General features: G+C 41.8%; 1 protein-coding gene across 1 annotated transcript in view; it reads left to right on the top strand.

Moving 5' to 3' along the window:
• The window catches only part of CDAN1 (codanin 1), a 25,714-nt gene extending 8,778 nt beyond the window's left edge, over positions 1 to 16,936 (top strand). Inside the window, exons 10-29 of the mRNA XM_072038793.1 lie at positions 512 to 587; positions 1,624 to 1,832; positions 2,556 to 2,670; positions 3,490 to 3,633; positions 4,306 to 4,472; positions 5,080 to 5,161; positions 5,826 to 5,915; positions 6,823 to 6,877; positions 7,756 to 7,889; positions 8,503 to 8,606; positions 9,499 to 9,648; positions 10,105 to 10,168; positions 10,665 to 10,743; positions 11,736 to 11,893; positions 12,029 to 12,136; positions 12,488 to 12,551; positions 13,688 to 13,890; positions 14,571 to 14,678; positions 15,226 to 15,328; positions 16,129 to 16,936. Coding sequence (XP_071894894.1) covers positions 512 to 587; positions 1,624 to 1,832; positions 2,556 to 2,670; positions 3,490 to 3,633; positions 4,306 to 4,472; positions 5,080 to 5,161; positions 5,826 to 5,915; positions 6,823 to 6,877; positions 7,756 to 7,889; positions 8,503 to 8,606; positions 9,499 to 9,648; positions 10,105 to 10,168; positions 10,665 to 10,743; positions 11,736 to 11,893; positions 12,029 to 12,136; positions 12,488 to 12,551; positions 13,688 to 13,890; positions 14,571 to 14,678; positions 15,226 to 15,328; positions 16,129 to 16,184 — 2,269 coding nt within the window. The 3' untranslated portion in view covers positions 16,185 to 16,936. The remainder of the gene's footprint in view (positions 1 to 511; positions 588 to 1,623; positions 1,833 to 2,555; positions 2,671 to 3,489; positions 3,634 to 4,305; positions 4,473 to 5,079; positions 5,162 to 5,825; positions 5,916 to 6,822; positions 6,878 to 7,755; positions 7,890 to 8,502; positions 8,607 to 9,498; positions 9,649 to 10,104; positions 10,169 to 10,664; positions 10,744 to 11,735; positions 11,894 to 12,028; positions 12,137 to 12,487; positions 12,552 to 13,687; positions 13,891 to 14,570; positions 14,679 to 15,225; positions 15,329 to 16,128) is intronic.

The raw sequence follows: 16,936 nt of genomic DNA, 5'->3' as shown, positions 1-16,936 counted from the left end.
TGTATTAGTCTTAACCAGGAGCCTACTCAAGTTACACATATGAAGGGGGCTTTTCACATCTGGAGCAAAACAAGGCTGAGATTTAAATTGATTTAAATTTTTGTCCTGTTTGGGCATCAGAAGTACTGGTGTTGCTGTTTTCTTTCTTACATCCACATGGGCTCTCAACACAGTGCTCTGCACAGGGGAGAATGGGAGATGAATGAGTTAATTGTCTTCCTAAATAAATGTTATTGCAGGAAAGGAAGAGAGTCTTTTTATCTCTAAAGCTGTGTTCTTCAGGTGCTAAGGGAGAATCCAGGGAGAATGTTTGTTTCCATGATCAGCAGATGAGGCTCAGTGTTTGTGAAACTTGGTTATAAAGATGTTGCTTTTTGCAATGGCCTTTGAAAAGCTCTGGAGATTGTCTTCTTAAAAGCAGTTATTTTGTGCTTTTGATGTGATTTGAGGTTAAACCACTTTTTAATACTTCAGAGATCTAGTCAGCATTTTGTGATGCCTTCCTTCACAGGGCCATGATGGCTCACCTGTCTGCAACCTGCAACCACAGCCATTTTGCCAGGCTCTTTCAGAAACAGCTCATCCAGGTAAATTAGTTGATTTTGTTTTCTTGAATGTGCATCAAAAGTGATTTGATCCTTCCTCAGTCTGAGAAAACAAACTGTCTTGCAAGTTTGAGATTTTCCTTATTGAAACTTTTTTTTGGGGGAGAGCCAAGTCTTCAGGAAGAGAATTTCCTTTGTTTTCTGGAAATATGAATCAGTGATAAATTATAGACAAGCCCCTTATCTCTATTAGATATAAGGCACACTGAGCACATCGTGAGCTGTAAGAATTCATTTTTCATGGTTATTTACTCTGATCTAATTTTAGAACAGTTAATTTTTAGAAATGTAAATGATATATTTCAACATATATAAAATGCAGAGGTTCCCAGTTCCATTCCTTAGCAACATGAGTATACTACCTGCAAAGAGTCTCAGGTTGTTCTGTGTAACAGCCCAACAGACTCTTTTTGATATAGTATTGCTGTTGTAGTTTACAGGAGTTTTTCCGACCAGTTTCAAGCATCATCTGACTTCACTGTAGCTGAAGGAATGAAGAAAGAAAGGATGCTTCTGATTGAAGTATAAATTTTCACTGTATTCTCTCTATAAGTGGCTGGCATATTGGTAGGTTCCTTTTGGATAGCAAAATAGACACCAAAAATACCCTTAAATGTTAGCCCACATGCATTTCTGGAAGATGCAAGCTGTTGGAATATAGAAAATTCCTCTCGTGTCCAGTCTGAATTTGCATCAGTGTTGTGTCTGTAGTTCATGAAGACCATACAAGTGATAGGTGTTCTCTCCACACATGCAGATGTTGGCTGCTAGATGTGCCTGAGTTAGTTGCATATCATCCATCTCTCAGAATCTTTAGGCTGTTTGTGGCCAAGGTGGGTAGCATGTTTTGTTGTGAGGAGAAGAGATCTTTTTTTTTAATGTGGGCTGGCTGAAAAGGCCATGCTTGGATTCCTCCTAAAACAAAGTCTCATGCAGAAGGGAGAACGTGTGGGGTAATGAAATGACATGTTGCTTTATTATGAATTGTTCACCTTCCTATTCTTTCTGTCTCCTGAAGATGTGTAAAGGTCCCGTTGGTGGTGGCGCAAGCTGGGGAGACACCCCAGACCAGGATGTCCTTAATATGCTGGGTCCTGATAATCTGAGCCGTCTGAAGAGGTTGCAGGAAAGATTTGTAGTTCCCCAGAGCATCAGAGGACCTTGCCCACCCCCTTCATTCCCAGGGTGCCAGCAGTTCTTCAGGGACTTCATCCTCAGCGCAGGAAGGTTGGCTGCCCATTTCCTTGTCAAAGCGTGGGTGTGTGGGGGGCAAAACCAGCACGTCGCTCTTGTAGCGGGGGGTTGAGAGCCTGGGACATAGCAGTTACCCAGGCAGAGCATATCAGGAATGATTTAAAACTGCATAATACCACACTTAGTGTCCTTGGCCAGTGAACGTGTTAATAGGTTCTGTCTGGGGCATAGAGTGCTACATCAAGCTAGATGGTAAACTTCCTTCTGTAAAGCACAATATCTTGTCACAGGCCACCAGCATTTCCCAGTGCCAAGGAGGGCAGTGCTTTATAGCAAGGGCACTAGACTGTGCAAACATTCCTTGTGTGGTAGTGCATGAAGCCAAGGAGTTAGAGGATGAAGCCATATTTTTTTTTTTTTTTAATGAGCTTTTCCACAGTCCACAGCATGGATGTGTTGTGATAGAGGGGAGATTTGAATCTAAGTTCACTTACTTTACAGCTTCCTGCCTGGACAGATCCGTATTATTAATGTTTTGCTGGGACTTGATAAATAGCATCTGTTCCAAGGAATGCGAGTGGAAAAGGCGGTCAGCCACTGCTAGTTTTGTCATTGTTTTCTTGCCTGTCAGTCGGTTACTCTGGTTGTCATCTGATGCTTGATTAACTCAAGACACCAGCTTGAAATTTTGTGGTATGTTAGTTGAGGTTTTACTGCTGTTTTCAGCCCAATCTGACTCATCATCTTTTGCTGAAGTTATCAGTTCAATCAGCACCTGGTGGATAGCCTGTGCCTGAAGATACTTGAACTAGATGGCCTTACTCTGGTAGAGCATGAGCACAGTGATGGGGAAGCAGATATGGACGAACAGGTAAGCTTTTTTTTTTTTTAAACAGACATGTCTGGCAGTTTCCCTGAACTGATACTGTACCCAAACAATTGTTTTGGTTGTGAGTAGTTTGGAGCTTCTGCCACTGTATTTATGGCAGAAGAGCTTCTTCATTTGATTTTATCAGGGCTCTGCAACAAGTATGGATGTCTGAGCCCCTTTGCGTTTACTTGTGTGCTTCAGGATGCCTCATAGAACTGTGTCTGAAGAGATAATGCGCCATAGTTTGAAAAGCAATCTCCTGTGAGGGAGCCTCATTTTAGATTGTTAGTACACGTGCTAGATCTGTTTCATCAATGAAGTAACTGAGTTTAATTGTTGCATTCAATTGCAATAGATCCTTGCTACTATTCCACATAGAAAGACTTTAGTTAGAAGTAATTTGTAGTCATGTCTGTTCAGATATTCCTTTACTCACCTGTACCTATCACAGGTGTCATAGTTTGTAGACTGTTAGCAAAGTAGCAGCAAAAGCTTCACAAAAACTCACAGAGCAGTAACACTATAAAAGAGGCATCATGAGGTCAGTTCTCATTGTCCCCAAAGTTGTCAATATGAAGATGTGACTGAGCAGCTTCTTGTTCTAGAAAGCTCTTGCATTAATTCCTTACAGTAAATGAAGCAGTGGAGGCAGAACCAATTTAAAATATGCCTGACAAATGCGCATTTTGAAACCTATATTAAAAGCACTGATGAAGCTATATGGCTGCCTTTTTTCCATGAAGGGATTGGAAGTTTAGTGTAGGTAATGGCTTTGCCAGTTTAGGATGATATTGCCCCACCTTATGTTTTTCATTTCAGGATGAAAAGAAGCGTTTTACTGTGGTCTTATTAAGTCTGAGACTCCTCGCCAAGTTCCTGGGGTTTCTTGTTTTCTTGCCATATCGCACTGTGGAACAGCCAACTAGAGACCTGCAAGACTCTGCAGTAGCATTAAGAAACCAAGTAAGAAACCAAACATTAAAAAAGAAAAAAAAAGTCTAATGTGGACTATTGCTTGACAGTCAGGTTTCCTCATCCAAGGAGTGTATTATGAATAATCAATAGTCATGCCTGTTCAGAGCAAGCCAGTGATTCTTGGGAAGATGTTACACTGTTCTGTGTCCCTATCAGATATTCTGAAGTTGGGAACAGAGGACAGAGGAGTTTGTATGATGTAGAAAAGAGGGAGCAATGCACTGATAGTGAGGTACTCAGTCTTCTATTATTACTGCTAGTCTGTCATAGCAAAACTCTGACCTAGCTAAGACTTGTCTTTGTAGTGTAAAATCCAGCTACCAGGAATGTTTTTGTTAGTTTCATGCCCTCTTCCTGCCAGTGTGATGTACTGAATGCAAGGAGGCAGGGGTTAAACCTTGATTCTGCTTGCACATAGTCATGCTTATAGCCTTACAGCCTTCTCTTTGGAAGTCCCTAGTAGGGATTCTGGTTGCTGTCATAGTGCGTTTTCTACCTCTGCTGGTGTGTAGAGGAATGTTTTCATTAGCCAGAAAGTCAGCTCATATTTGTACAGAAGATGAAATCCTAGAAGGAAAAGTCATGATATAGAGAAAGATTTTTCTTTAATTATCAAAAGGTAACTTCAAGCTTCTGTTTTAACTTGTCTTGTTCATTAAGACCCTGCCCGTACTGGACGTACTGAAGCTTCTGAGACAATCTATTCGGGATCACCGTTCTATCCTCACTGTTCCATGGATTGTGGAGTTTCTTTCCCTTGCAGATCATATCGCTCCTTTCCTTGATTACTATAGGAAGGTATTTTGTCTCTTGCTGCAGGTATACAGGTAAGAGCCTGGGAAAGTGTATCAGTTCCAAACCTCTTGTGTAAATGTTTTCTTGCTTAGTTCGGAAGTACCTAGTGTTTGAGAGTGCATGCTGGCCCTAGATTGAGATTCTTAAGAAATTCTTGGTGCAAATCATGAGCATTTCTTATCTTACATGAAGCTGCAAAAGGAGCACATTCTAAACTTCAAGAATAATGTTTGATTTAAATATGTGTTTTTCATCAAGTAAATATTCTTCAAATCCCCATTCACCCATTCTACATCTGCAGTTGAAAAATTTTAAAAATTGAATTTAAACCTTAGACCCATAGTGTGGGTCTCATGCCTAAAAAATGCTCTACTGTTTGTGCTTATGTACATGAGGAAAATTTGAAGCACGTTCTAGAGAGTTATTTAGCAATGGCTTTTCCAGCGTTAAAGCAGCATGTTATTCAGATGGGTACATGCAAAAGGGTAGAACTTGCTCTCCACTCTGTTGATAGACAAGTAGGGAATGTGTACATGGTTACAAATAGTATTATACTAAGTGCTTTGGGATTTTTTTTGTTAATTAAATTTGTGCTAATGAAATCTAACACTGTCTCTATTTGCTTTTTCTGCATGGCAGGTTAATGGTCCTTTCTGAAGATAAGGAGATGAGTTTCCTGAACAAGCTGCTGATCCTTGCAGTTCTGGGATGGCTTTTTCAGGTAGAAAAATTAGAGTACAAAACTCAATAGAAGATAGTATTGAAATGAGTTAACACACTTGAAATTACTACTTTGTGGTGTTTTTTTTTTTTTGTTTTGTTTTTTTTTACACTAGTTTGGGGTTCAAACCATCCTCTGTGTTCTAATGGAGAATTACTTTCCTGTAGTCGAATTGTGTGAAGTATCATTTTTTTCCAGTAGGAATTCTAATTGCTGCTTAAACACATTTTGTCCTTAAATCTGCATCCTTGTAAGCAAATTGACAGCAAATTGTTGTTAGAACTTGGAAGCTCTTGTCACAGAGGTGGAGTGTTAGCTGGCATCCTTGAATAAAAGGGGAAATTTTGTCTGCGAAAGAGATGGTGTGCAATGAACTTTTAAAATCCTTTTGTTCCTTCCATTGGAAGTAAGGTAATTTGTTAGCAGGAACTTGCTGGAACGGTGAAAGATACCATATGGGGAGGGTAAGGAAGGTGGCATGTGTTACGTTGATGTAACAAAATCTTTAATTTTATGGGGAAAAAATCTCTTTATGTATCTCTTTATGATCTTTAGTGTTTTTTTTTTTTTGTGGGTGGGTGGGTGGAAGCTTTTACTGTCTATCAGAAATTGTTCAACTTATTGACTGCTGTTTGGGTTGTACCTACTGGGGTTTCTGTTTCAGGTTCCATCGGTCCCTGAAGAGTTGTTTTTTGCCACTGATGTCAGGCAGGAGGGAGTGATGGTGGATACTGTGACCTCTGCTCAGGCTTTGGTGAGTTAGTGCAGCAGCAGGCCCTCTGAATCTGTGGATGAGAGCAGGCTTACAATGGCCTCAGGAGTTTAAGATTAAGATTATCAAGAACTCAGCTTCAGTGCAACAGCATTGAGCAGCGAATATGTAGGCCAATGGATGCGATGCTCCAATTTATCCAAGTGGCTAGATTGCATTGCATCCTGGATTATAAACTATGCGTGTTAAGAGCTCAGTAGGTTTTGTCAGGCAAAGGCCAACTGCAGCAAGAGCTTGTAGAGTAGTTGCCAAGTTTTGCAGGAAGATCAGATGCTGTTTTCCTGCTCATTGATTATGCCAGTACAAGGTGAGTGTTCTCATTAGAAAATTCTGTTTAGCATTGTCTTTTCAGTGGCAGAGATGAGATGCAGAGCTGATCATTTTGCAAATGAGCACAGTATACACTGCCCATGTGGATGGGATCCAAAGTTGTTTCTCCTTCCATGGCTCTGGCTGCACTGTGTAATACTGGGATAACACTACTCCATAGTGTGGTGTTCTAGGAAGTCTGAGAGAAGACACCTGTGGAGTTGTAATGCTTAGCAGATGTTCCTTACTTATTCTCCTCCATGGGTAGGTTTCTCTTTTACAAATAGCAGCAGTGTCAACAGTCCTGGTTATATTCTCTAATCATCATGGTTCAGTTGGGCTTTGACAGCGGTCAGAAGCAAGGACTGAGCTACACTGACTGAATGTAGAGCAGTTGATTGTGCATTACTGGGCTGGTCTGAACACTTGGGCTGCCAAGTGTAGAATTTTACTGTGAATTTGGAATCCAGTTATTTCTGTCCTTTTCATGGAAAGGCTGTTCTGAAACCTGCATGTGACCATGTGTATAGGATTTCCTTCCTGCTGCATTGCTTCAGCTTTTCCTTCATTTTCTCACCAGGACTCTGTGCCCTTGGTGGATCAGCAGTTACTTTATACCTGCTGTCCCTACCTTGGTGAGTATTTTATTTATATTTATCCTAGCATTCTCTAGAACTTTCTTGGATTGTCTTTCTTAGCCCTCCTCACAGCTTCAGGTCTCAGCTGTGTATAAGTGAGCCTTGATTAAAGAGCCTGCAGCTGAGAATAGTTATCTGGTGAAGTTGGGGGAGGGAGGCTGCACAGTCAGGATAGTTCACCTGCAGACATTGAATACAGAGGAAAAGGGGAGTTCATTCTTCACAAACTGGAAGGAAACACAATAAGGGGTAAGTGTACAAATTTTCCATCCTAAGTATAGTGTAGTCTGAGTTGTGAGGAATGTCTTGATCCTTGAGCATGTTTCTGCTGCTGAGGGAGAGGGGAAGAATCCTTTTGTGTCTGATGCTTTGTCAGGTTGTTGTCTGAAGAATCTTCTTCATGAGATCTGATTGTCGTTGGTTAAATCTTTATATGTGGAGAACAGTGCCAGACGGTGGGGTGCTGTTCTGCTTCTTGGGACTTAACTGCTAGGAAAACTGTATGTTAACCCAGCTGTTCTTTCAGCATCAAAGCTTCTAAGGGTTGAACTGATGTTCAGGCTTTTCCCGTTGTTTTCTTCTGATCCTGTTAGAATTTTGTGCGGTTCTGCTTGTCTTACTGTCCTTGTATATTTTTTTATGGTTCCTGCTTGCTGTGTTAAAAAGGGATCCATAGCAATGGTTGCTCCGTGATCCTTTCGAACAAGCCCCAACATGCCAGGGAGCTTTTTGGAAGCCTGTTTTATCTTTGGTGCCTTGCCCTGCTAGTTAGATGAGTGGGATGCCTCTGCTCTTCTGAAGCTTCAGCTGTGGAATTTCCTGAGTTTTTGATTTGTTCTGTTGCTTATGGGGATGGTGCATGTTTATCCATGCAGGTGAGCTGCGGAAACTACTTGCCTCTTTTGTGGCTGGTAGCGGAGCAAAAAATGGTGGCTTTATAAGGAAAATCACTCCAACAGCTGCAGAGTCTTTGGCACCCAAGGCTTCCGTCACACAACGGAAACTGCAGGTAATGAAATTCGGGAGTCACAAGTGGAACCAGGGCAGGAGGAATTGCCTCCATGGGATACACAGTGATATCCTAATGTTTGGGAAAGAAAGGTATGGGCCTGGACAGCAGGGAAAGTTGTGTTTGACAGTCAAATATTCTTACTTCTTGTTATTCTGGTTAAATTGTGTGGCTGTATTACCACGTGAGCGTTGAAATCCAGAGAAATTCAGTAAGCATTCTTGTGATCAGAACAATTAGCCTCTCCCTCTCTTTTTTACAGAAAATGTTAGTACATTTCTCGTAGGCTGCTTTTAGTTAGATTTTAGCCATGCATTCCACAGAAGATAAGAACTGCATAGGAGCTGCCAGAACTCTCCCATTCTTCTCTTTACTAGTCATTTGTTTTTGTAGTTTCATAAACACTGGTGATGAGCTTCAGGTTAGAAAAAAAAAATAGGGAAGATGTATCCTATAAAGGTGCTGAGTGTTACTGTAGCAGAATATTCTTGTATAGGCAAATTGTCTGCCTTTTATCTCAATTACATACGGTAGTTCTGTCCACTCTTGTGAAGAGAAGAGGAGGATCTGAGTGGAGCGTTCTAATCAGTTGTGGCACTTTTCTCTTGACCAGGTGGAGTTGGAGCAGGCCTTCTTCCACAACCAGCCTCCCTCCCTGCGGAGAACAGTTGAATTTGTGGCAGAGAGGGTGGGATCCAACTGTGTTAAGCACATCAAGTAAGCACTGGCTATCTGTTATGTGACTGAAGAACATATCCCTCTGTTCCCACTTCATCTTCTCTTCTCCAGGCTAAATGAAGCTGTCTGCCCCTGTCTCTCCTTGTAGGCTGTGAGTTCCATCATCCCAGTTTAGGGATATTCGGTGCAGCTTCACAGTGGTGAGGAGAGCAGTAACTTTCCTTCACCTGCAGGCTGCACTGTTGGTAATGTCAGACCAGCACGATGCTGCCCTTCTTTGGACTCTGCTGACTTGTTCAGCCTGTCTGCATGGAACCCAGATCCTTTTTTGCAGAGCTGCTCCATAGCCAATTGACCCCAGCCTGTATGCCCATTACAGGTGTACAGTCACCACTGTTGTCAGCCCGTTTCTTCAGCTTCTGAGGGTCCTTCAGAAAGGCAGCCCTGGTCTCCAGCATGCTGTTCATTAACTTGCTGTGGATTGGCTCTGTCCCATGTCCAACTTGTCAAAGACATTAAATAGTATCAGCTTGTGAAGAACACTGGTTGTAGTGGGCTGCTGTTGACATCTTTGAATTTCTGACCACAAACCACTGAGTGTAAAAGTACTGGTGCCACAAAAGTTACCTGTAACTATGTTTCTATTAATACTTAAAAGCTTTTGACTCTTGAGTCTTAGTACTGTTCTGAGATCTCTATTTGCTTTTTTTTTTTCCATGTCGAAAAGAGCAAGGAAATGGTGTAGTAGTGAACACAGTGATTCTTTTTTTTTTTTTTTTTTTTTTCCTACCAGAGTGCTACTTGCATCTCTCTCTGAGAGCAACAGACACCCTCCTGAAATAGGGCAAACAACTGCTTTCAGTTAGTGTGCATTTTTTCTTGTATCAATTTCAGTGTGTCTGACTTTTTTTTTTAATCTTTATTTTTACAGGGCAACACTGGTAGCAGAGTTGGTTCAAAGGGCTGAAGTCATGTTGCAGGATAAAGTGAAGGAGGAGGATGCTAATCATGACAAGCTGCTTGAAGAGGTGTGCGCTCATCTGTATGAGGAAGGGGCCCAGGCACTCATCAAAGGCAGAGAGTAAGGAGGAAAAGTTATTTAAACTTGTGCCTTCCCTTCTCTTCTTATTGTGGAATCTATAAGCCTCATTCGGCTTGGCCTGTCTTGCTCAGGTTCTAGTAATTATAAACCCTGACCTCTGCTCTTCTTAGGGTGACTGTCTGCTGTGCCTCCAGCCAGTTAATGCCGTATTTGTAGGAAGGAATAAAGGTGCTCTGTGTCCCTCTGCATCCAGCTCCAAACGGGCATCAACTGCAGTTATTGTATTTCCCTTCTTTGGAAACTGAACGTTACAGCCTGGGGGCTTGTAACTGATTTTTCCTTATCTGGTTATTTTGGTTTGACATACTTCACTGCAGTCTTCCAACTAGTTTTGACTGTAAGAGAGCATGTGAAAATTCCTACAGTAATGAACTTCTGACTGTTGTCCAAGAACTTTAACTAATACTAAGGCACGTATTCTCTCTTTTCTTGCAGATTTTGCAAAAAAAAAGGTCCTGAGGCGGTAAGGGTGTTGTTGCCAGAAGAAACATCTGCAGCAGTATGTATTTTCACTAAAACTTGCTAAAGACCTTGACTTTGCATCTGGATTGTTACTGTTTTTCTGTTGCCACTTCACTTATCACTGAATAGCTTAGGACAGTGGAATCTGTAGATGCCCTGATGTAGAGGCTGACAGCTACAGAGAGTCACCTCTGCCAGGCTATCTGGGATGTTCTCGTTAAATTGGTGCTCTAACCAGTAGCTAACTCTTGAGACTAGAGTGGTAGGTAAATTGCATTCATCCTGCAAGGATAATGCTTTTGGTTTAGAATCAACTTCACAAAGAGTTGAGGGTATTTGTATGGGGCTGATGGGGTTTGGGAAGTCAAAATGGGTTTGTCTTATTGCTCAGAGTAGCAGCTCCCACCGAGATGGTGGTGCTCTGGTTAAATGTTGCATGCCCATATTAAGCCCTTTCCCTCTAGACTTCTGATTCCTCACTGATTATTAATGTTGTGACTGGAAGTATATCACTTCTTATCCTCCCTGCAAAGGTTTTAAATAGTGCGGAAGACATTGCAGTGGAACTAGCTACTGAGAAGGCCTGTGGCTGGCTTTCTGCCAACATTGCAGGTGAGTTTCCTTACCTTGAACTGGGCTTCTAACCTGTATATTGTACTCTTTCTGAGATAAAGGACTAGAAGTTTATTCTAGTGTCATGAAGTACTCAAGGGTAAAGAGGGGGGGAAAAAAAAAAAAGGACTGGCACTTTTCTTTTAGTGGGAAGTGTGCAGTTGCTCTGTCCCTTCTTGTTAAGGAATAAGAGGAGTGATTCCTAGCTCCAAGAACCTTCTTCAGGGTTTTTTCAAGCTTGGCCCTTGTGATTTTTAGCTATGGAGATGTTTAGGATGGTGAGAATGAATGCTGTGGAAAGCTTCTGAAAATATCCCATCTGAAGTTGTCATAGCACTTCAAATATAGGATACAGTCTGCTTCTGTCAGGCCATGTTATGGTCCCTGTGTACAGAGAACTTCTGAAGACTTCTTCAAAGTGAACGCTTCTCTGACTGGGTATGTTTTCAGCAGGCTGCAGGTGACTGTACTCCTTTTAGTCTGTAGTAGTGCTCTGGCAACTCTTCAGAACCTCTCAAAACCCATTGCTTCAGGAGGTGATGCCAAGAATTTGGGAAGGAATACCCAGCACCATTTTCAGCAGCAGGAGTTCAGTGTTTTGGCTGCTGCTCAAAATTTATTTTGGTACAAAACCTGTGTCTTTTGTGGGCACAGTGGTTCAACTGGTATGGTCATGCTGATTCAGCGTTCTGCTTTGGCATTGCTTCCTAGTTCAGCTATTCTGATCAATAAAGCTACTGAAACATTTCTGATGGGAAATGAAATGGGTTGCCACTGGTACCTGGTAGTGGTAGCTCCCCACCTGTGCCTCTGGCCGTTAACGTGATGGGAGCTCAGAGTCAGGAGGGTTTGAAAGCATGAACTGGCCTTTCCTCATTCACAGGGGCTCTCAGAATAGGAGGCTAGTAAGGGTAGCATTTTAAAACAGTTGTCTGCCTCTATGGAGGGAAGAACTGAGGCAGACAGGATTTGTTCCCTTTTTCCCTTTGCAGCACTAATAAAAAGAGAAGTGAAGGCAACCTTCAACAGAATGCTGAAAGTCCCAGGGCTTCCCTTGCCCAGCGAGGAAGCTCTGGAGTTGAGGAGGGACTGCCCACCAGGCTGTCAGCACCGTGCCCCATTTCCCTCCCAGATCATCAACGAGATTAAGGTACATAATGTTCACTTCCTGGCTTGCTGTCTTTCCCTAGCTCCCTTTTAATTTTTCACCTCTGTCATAGGTCCAAATATCTGTTCGTGGAAATGCAGACTTGGTAGGTGAATCCCTGTTGTCTCTTTCATCAAGGATGTGCTCTGCGTTGCTGTGGGCCCACGGGATGAAGGCGAAGTGATTGACCATGACTGGCTGGAGTCCCTGCTGGGAAGACTGAGTCAGACGCTTCGGTGCAGAAAGGTAGAAGTAAAAAAAGCAACAACGAAGTTGGACCGCTTTGAGCCATCTTCATACTTGTAAACTCTGTAGTTTGCTTTGTCGCACAGTTGAGTTCAGTTGAATGTTTTTTTCCTGAGCTCAAATGTGGCCAAGTTGCATTGCATTTTTTACACTCTAGATACACTTGGCACTTGCATCTAGCCTTTGTGGAACCCTTTGTCATGCAGGATCTCTTCTTGTCTTTCAGACTTTCTCCTGATTACACCTCTGTGCTTCTTGCTGTAAATTGTCTACTCTTTTATCCCTTGTGAAGCCGTGTTTTGTCCAGTTTGCAGGATGGGACAAAGATAAAACTTTTTCTGTGTTTTCTAGTTCATGTGTCCGACATCAGAGCAGCAGCTGGCAAAGTGTACAGTTGAGTTGGCTTCTTTGCTGGGTGAGTCAGTCATGATAAGCTGTTTAAGACTAAAAAGGGGTGTGAAAGTTCTCTTAAATCCTTGGGATCAGATATTTCACTATTTAGAGCTTGTGGATGTTTAGTTCTCTTTGTGCCTTGAAGTCTAATTTTTCCCTCTTCGAAGCTTTTTTTCAGTCAAACTTGAATGGTCACTATTATTCTGTGAAGGTTACTAACTGTCTTTCATACTTGGTGTTCTTGTAGTTTTTGTAGTCTTTGTAGTTTCCTTTATTGATACCTTCATTTAAATGTCATACGTTTCTCTGTATCACTGCCTCTGAAAAGTTGCAGCAGACTTTTTTTCCCCTGAATATAAATTATGCAATTATGTTTCTTAGTCTCTTTTTAGAGAAAGGGAGTAACTTGTATTCTGTGTATTGTGACTTCTGTGAGCGCTTTCATTTTTGCTTCTCTTGGTCTAATGTGTTAAATGCAAAGCTTTTATCAGTGTGAGCTAGTGTTCTGCATGCAGATGCTTTCTCCATGAGCACCCTTCCAATTTTTTTTTAGAAGTTTCTTAAGGAGATTTTATATGGTTCAGGCTGCCGTCCGTGCCTAAATATTGTGAAATGGGGAACAGCAGTGTAAATCTGCCCCTTTTCGTTAAATTGTACCAAGGAAGACCTAGTATCTTCTCTCTCTGTGTGTTTAGCTGCAGTTAAGCGCTGTACAACTTCACTTTCACTTGTATAAAGATACGCAGCTCAAAGCTATGAACAACTGTTTAATCTATTTGTAGATTCAGATGATGTTTTACTGTGTTACTCTTTTTTCTTTGGAGTAACACCTACGTCTTCTTTTATTAAATGTTAGTCATTATTTCAATTTCTATTCAGTCTTCTGTCAGGACTTCAGGCTGCATGCCAACCAAGTGGCATTCTTTATCTCGGAGCAGTATAAATCTATTCCTGTATAATAATACTTACTATAGTTTTAGAACTCATGTTTTTGCCTGTTGCTAAACTCTAGTCCCCTTAAGTTCAGTGGTTTACACTTAAGTGTTTTTACTTCGGTGATTTAGTTATGAGCTATACAAAATGTGCTATTGGACCAGGCAGATAAAAGTAAAAAGACAAATTTGCAGTATGGAAGTTCACCTTTCTTGCTTTTCTTAGTTTCAGATCGTGTTCCTCTAAGTGTTGGGATCAAGCCCCAAGAGAAGAGCTCTGAGAGGCTGCGAGTAAAGAACAATCCCACATATGGCCTTCTGAAACTGCTGCTTTCTGTCTGGAAGGAAGACTTTGGGACGCCTGTTCCCGTGCAGCTGATGTTCAGCAGGAAGAACATCGGTTATCTTTCGGAAGTCAAGCAGCGGGAGGTAAGGCTTGTTCAGCTGAGGGGCTGCCAGTTACCTGCTCCAGTCCCATATGTTCACGTTAAGAGTCCCCTCACCTGCCATGTTAACTGATGGCTTGTGTGAGTGAGGCCTGCAGCATTGGGTCTGCTGTCTGGGTGGCATTGTTTGAGTGTGGGTAGAGGGATACGCGCTTGTCAGCGTTCTGTGTTTGCCTTGGGGCTGTTAGGAAGGCACAGATTACTTAAGGAACAACTGGCAAAATGGCCAGCTGGGCCTGAGAGATCATAGGACCAAACACACGATTTTGTAGTTGGTTGCCTTTGTATTTTCAGCTTTTGTTTTTGCACACACGTGGGTGTTACTTAGAAGATCCCCAACTACCAAGCTGAAAATTGCCCTATTTAGTTGCAGGCTAAACCCATAAATAAGAGTTTTTAAAGCTGTTCCTGAACACGCATGAATGAAATACTTGGTGTGTTTTGGAACTGAGGACTAGAAATTTTGAGATTTTTATGGTGGAATACAGTGTATGAACTCGAGTAATTGTTTGCTCATTTTGTATGTTGCTCACTTCTTTCTCCTCCCGCTCCTTTCCTGTGATGTCCTGCCTTCCTGGATCAGGACAGAACTGTGTAGGGATAGGGAAGCAAATGCAAAATCCATTTCTTTTTGAGATGTTGATATTTTTTTCTTTTCTGCAGTGGGACTTGTTTCTTTTCATGCTTCACGGTCTTGTAGAACATGATCTTATGAGAACCAGTGAAATAGAGAGTTGTTTCCGCAGCCTCAGAGAGCTCCCTTGGCCCTCAGTAAGTAACTAGATGTGTGTGAATACCAAGTGAAATCATAGGTTGTCATAGGTCCCCTGGGTTGTAAGGGACCTCAAAGATCATCTAGATCCAACCCCCCTGCCGTGGGCGGGGATGCAAAATAAGTAAAATAAGAAATAAAAAGTAAAGCTACAGAACAGTAAATCTCTTTCATGTAGATGAGGCCCATAACCCTCCTGCTTAATGCAGCAACAGGGGCTGCCTGTCAACAACCTTGTTACTGGTACTACTGCCTTGATTGAAGTCTGTCCTGGTGTGAATGTCAGAATGTCCAGTGCAGTGGAAACACTTCCAAGAAAATTGTAAAACAACTTGTGTGATGTGGTCTTTTTCTGAGAAGGATGAGGGTCTGGGGGAAGAACTGAACTCACTGGCCTACAGGTGTTCATCTTCCAGTCAGTGTTGTAGCCTCAGATTTTACTCTGGACAACCATCAACGTGTTTAACCTTGTAACCTTTTCAACTAAAAATAAGAAGCCTCTTTGACGCTTGCCAATAAAGGTTCTCTGGTTTGTATCTGTTGCAGGATTTCCTCAAAGAACTGGAAATGCTGTCCCAAGTATTTACCTCCGAACATCATATAGAAGAGCCCAGGACTAACCCTCATGAACTGACAAGACAATCGCTAGGTACCGTGACAGCACAAAGTTAGTGGAGAAGGACTCTTTGAGGATTAAAAAAAAAAAGTACTAACGAAGATGCAAATGGAATTTTTAGAGTTTCTGAATGCATTGTGAGGCCCTTGCTGGGAGAATACTGCGTATGAGAGGTCTGTGCAAAAACTGCACCGGTCTTTCTGCTCATAGACACTTTGCAATGGTGACTATGCTGAAGGATTCACATCAGCAAGTGGATCACCAAGTCAGAAATCCCTTAAGCACCTTGATCATGGCTCAGAGCAGCCATTTTTTAGACTCACCAACACTTTTGTATTTGTACTGTGGCCAAACCCAGGGCTCAGTTCAAGTGGAGAAGTTAATCTGTGACCAGAGCTTGCCTGGTGGCTGGCTCTTCTCTTTCTGTCTTTTAACAGACTGAACGGTCAGGAGAGGGAAAAATTAAACCCATATGACATGGAGATGAGCCTATATTTATTTTTCACTGTAAGCTCAATTTCAGAGGATTGATTTTAATTTTTTAAAGACTCATTTTAAAAGTAAAACCATATTAAATATATACACCAGAACATTGATGATAGTATTCTTAAAGGATGTAGATGCTTAAGTTTTTTTCCATCTCTTGATGGAAATGGAACTTGTAATTCCCTGTTTTTGTTTTTTAATAGAAACAAGGGGGATATCTGACTATATTTTTTACTGAAGGCAGATGGCAGTATTTTTAAGACTTTTTTAAAGTATGTGAACATAAGTGGCGTGTAGCTGCTATTCGCTGTTGTTATAATCCTTGCCTTGAGTTTGAGTTTTATCAGACAGGAAATGCTCCAGCAAGAAAACTACAGCCTGGAAGACCAGACAAAAAATGTAGTGAAAAAGCAGTGTGACATCCTCTGGAGAGCTGGTTTGAGAGGAATCCTTTCTGTGGAGGCCAGAGGGCACTTCCTGCCCTTGTGGATAGATCTTCGCCACGGGTGTGACTTCCGTGCACCCTCCAAGTATCTCTAAACTGGAGTCTGGGGTAGGGACTGCTGGTGGTTAGCAGAATATTAGTTACTCAGTAGATATCTCTTAAGGAGTTTATTTTTTTCCTGCAACAGGATGCTTTTTCCTCTAGCACGTCTAGGTGTGTGATGTTATGCTGGTTTTTCAGAAAGAAATACTGTGTTTCGGACTAAGTGAAGCCCAGTGCTCTTTCTCTTGCTACCTTACCTCTTTCGTGTATAAAATGGGAAAAAGTATCTGAGTCAGTTGAGGAAAAAGACAACCAGGACTAAGTGAGGTTACTTCTGTTAAACTGTGTGATGTGGAGAGAGAAACCACAGAGGAAGGTCAGTCTGAATTGTACTGAGATGTTTTTGATTCGGTGACTAAGCATTGTATTGAAAGCTACAGCAAGTGCCATCGCTGTGCCTTTTTTAGGGATTTTATTTAATGACATGAATGAAGCAGAGGTTTCCTGAAAGTGGGCATGCCGTGTGTATGGTAACGACATGGTAATACAAACGGAAGTAGCAAATATACCATAGCATTTCATACCTGCTCCCTGAGGCTATTATGTGACATTTTGCTGCAGCCCTCACTTGAAGTTGTTGTTTGTCATAATAAACATGATTAAATGTC

Source organism: Anas platyrhynchos, chromosome 5, assembly GCF_047663525.1.
Source record: "Anas platyrhynchos isolate ZD024472 breed Pekin duck chromosome 5, IASCAAS_PekinDuck_T2T, whole genome shotgun sequence".
Classification (NCBI taxonomy): Eukaryota; Metazoa; Chordata; class Aves; order Anseriformes; family Anatidae; genus Anas; species Anas platyrhynchos.
This window is presented reverse-complemented; position numbering and strand designations above follow the sequence as displayed.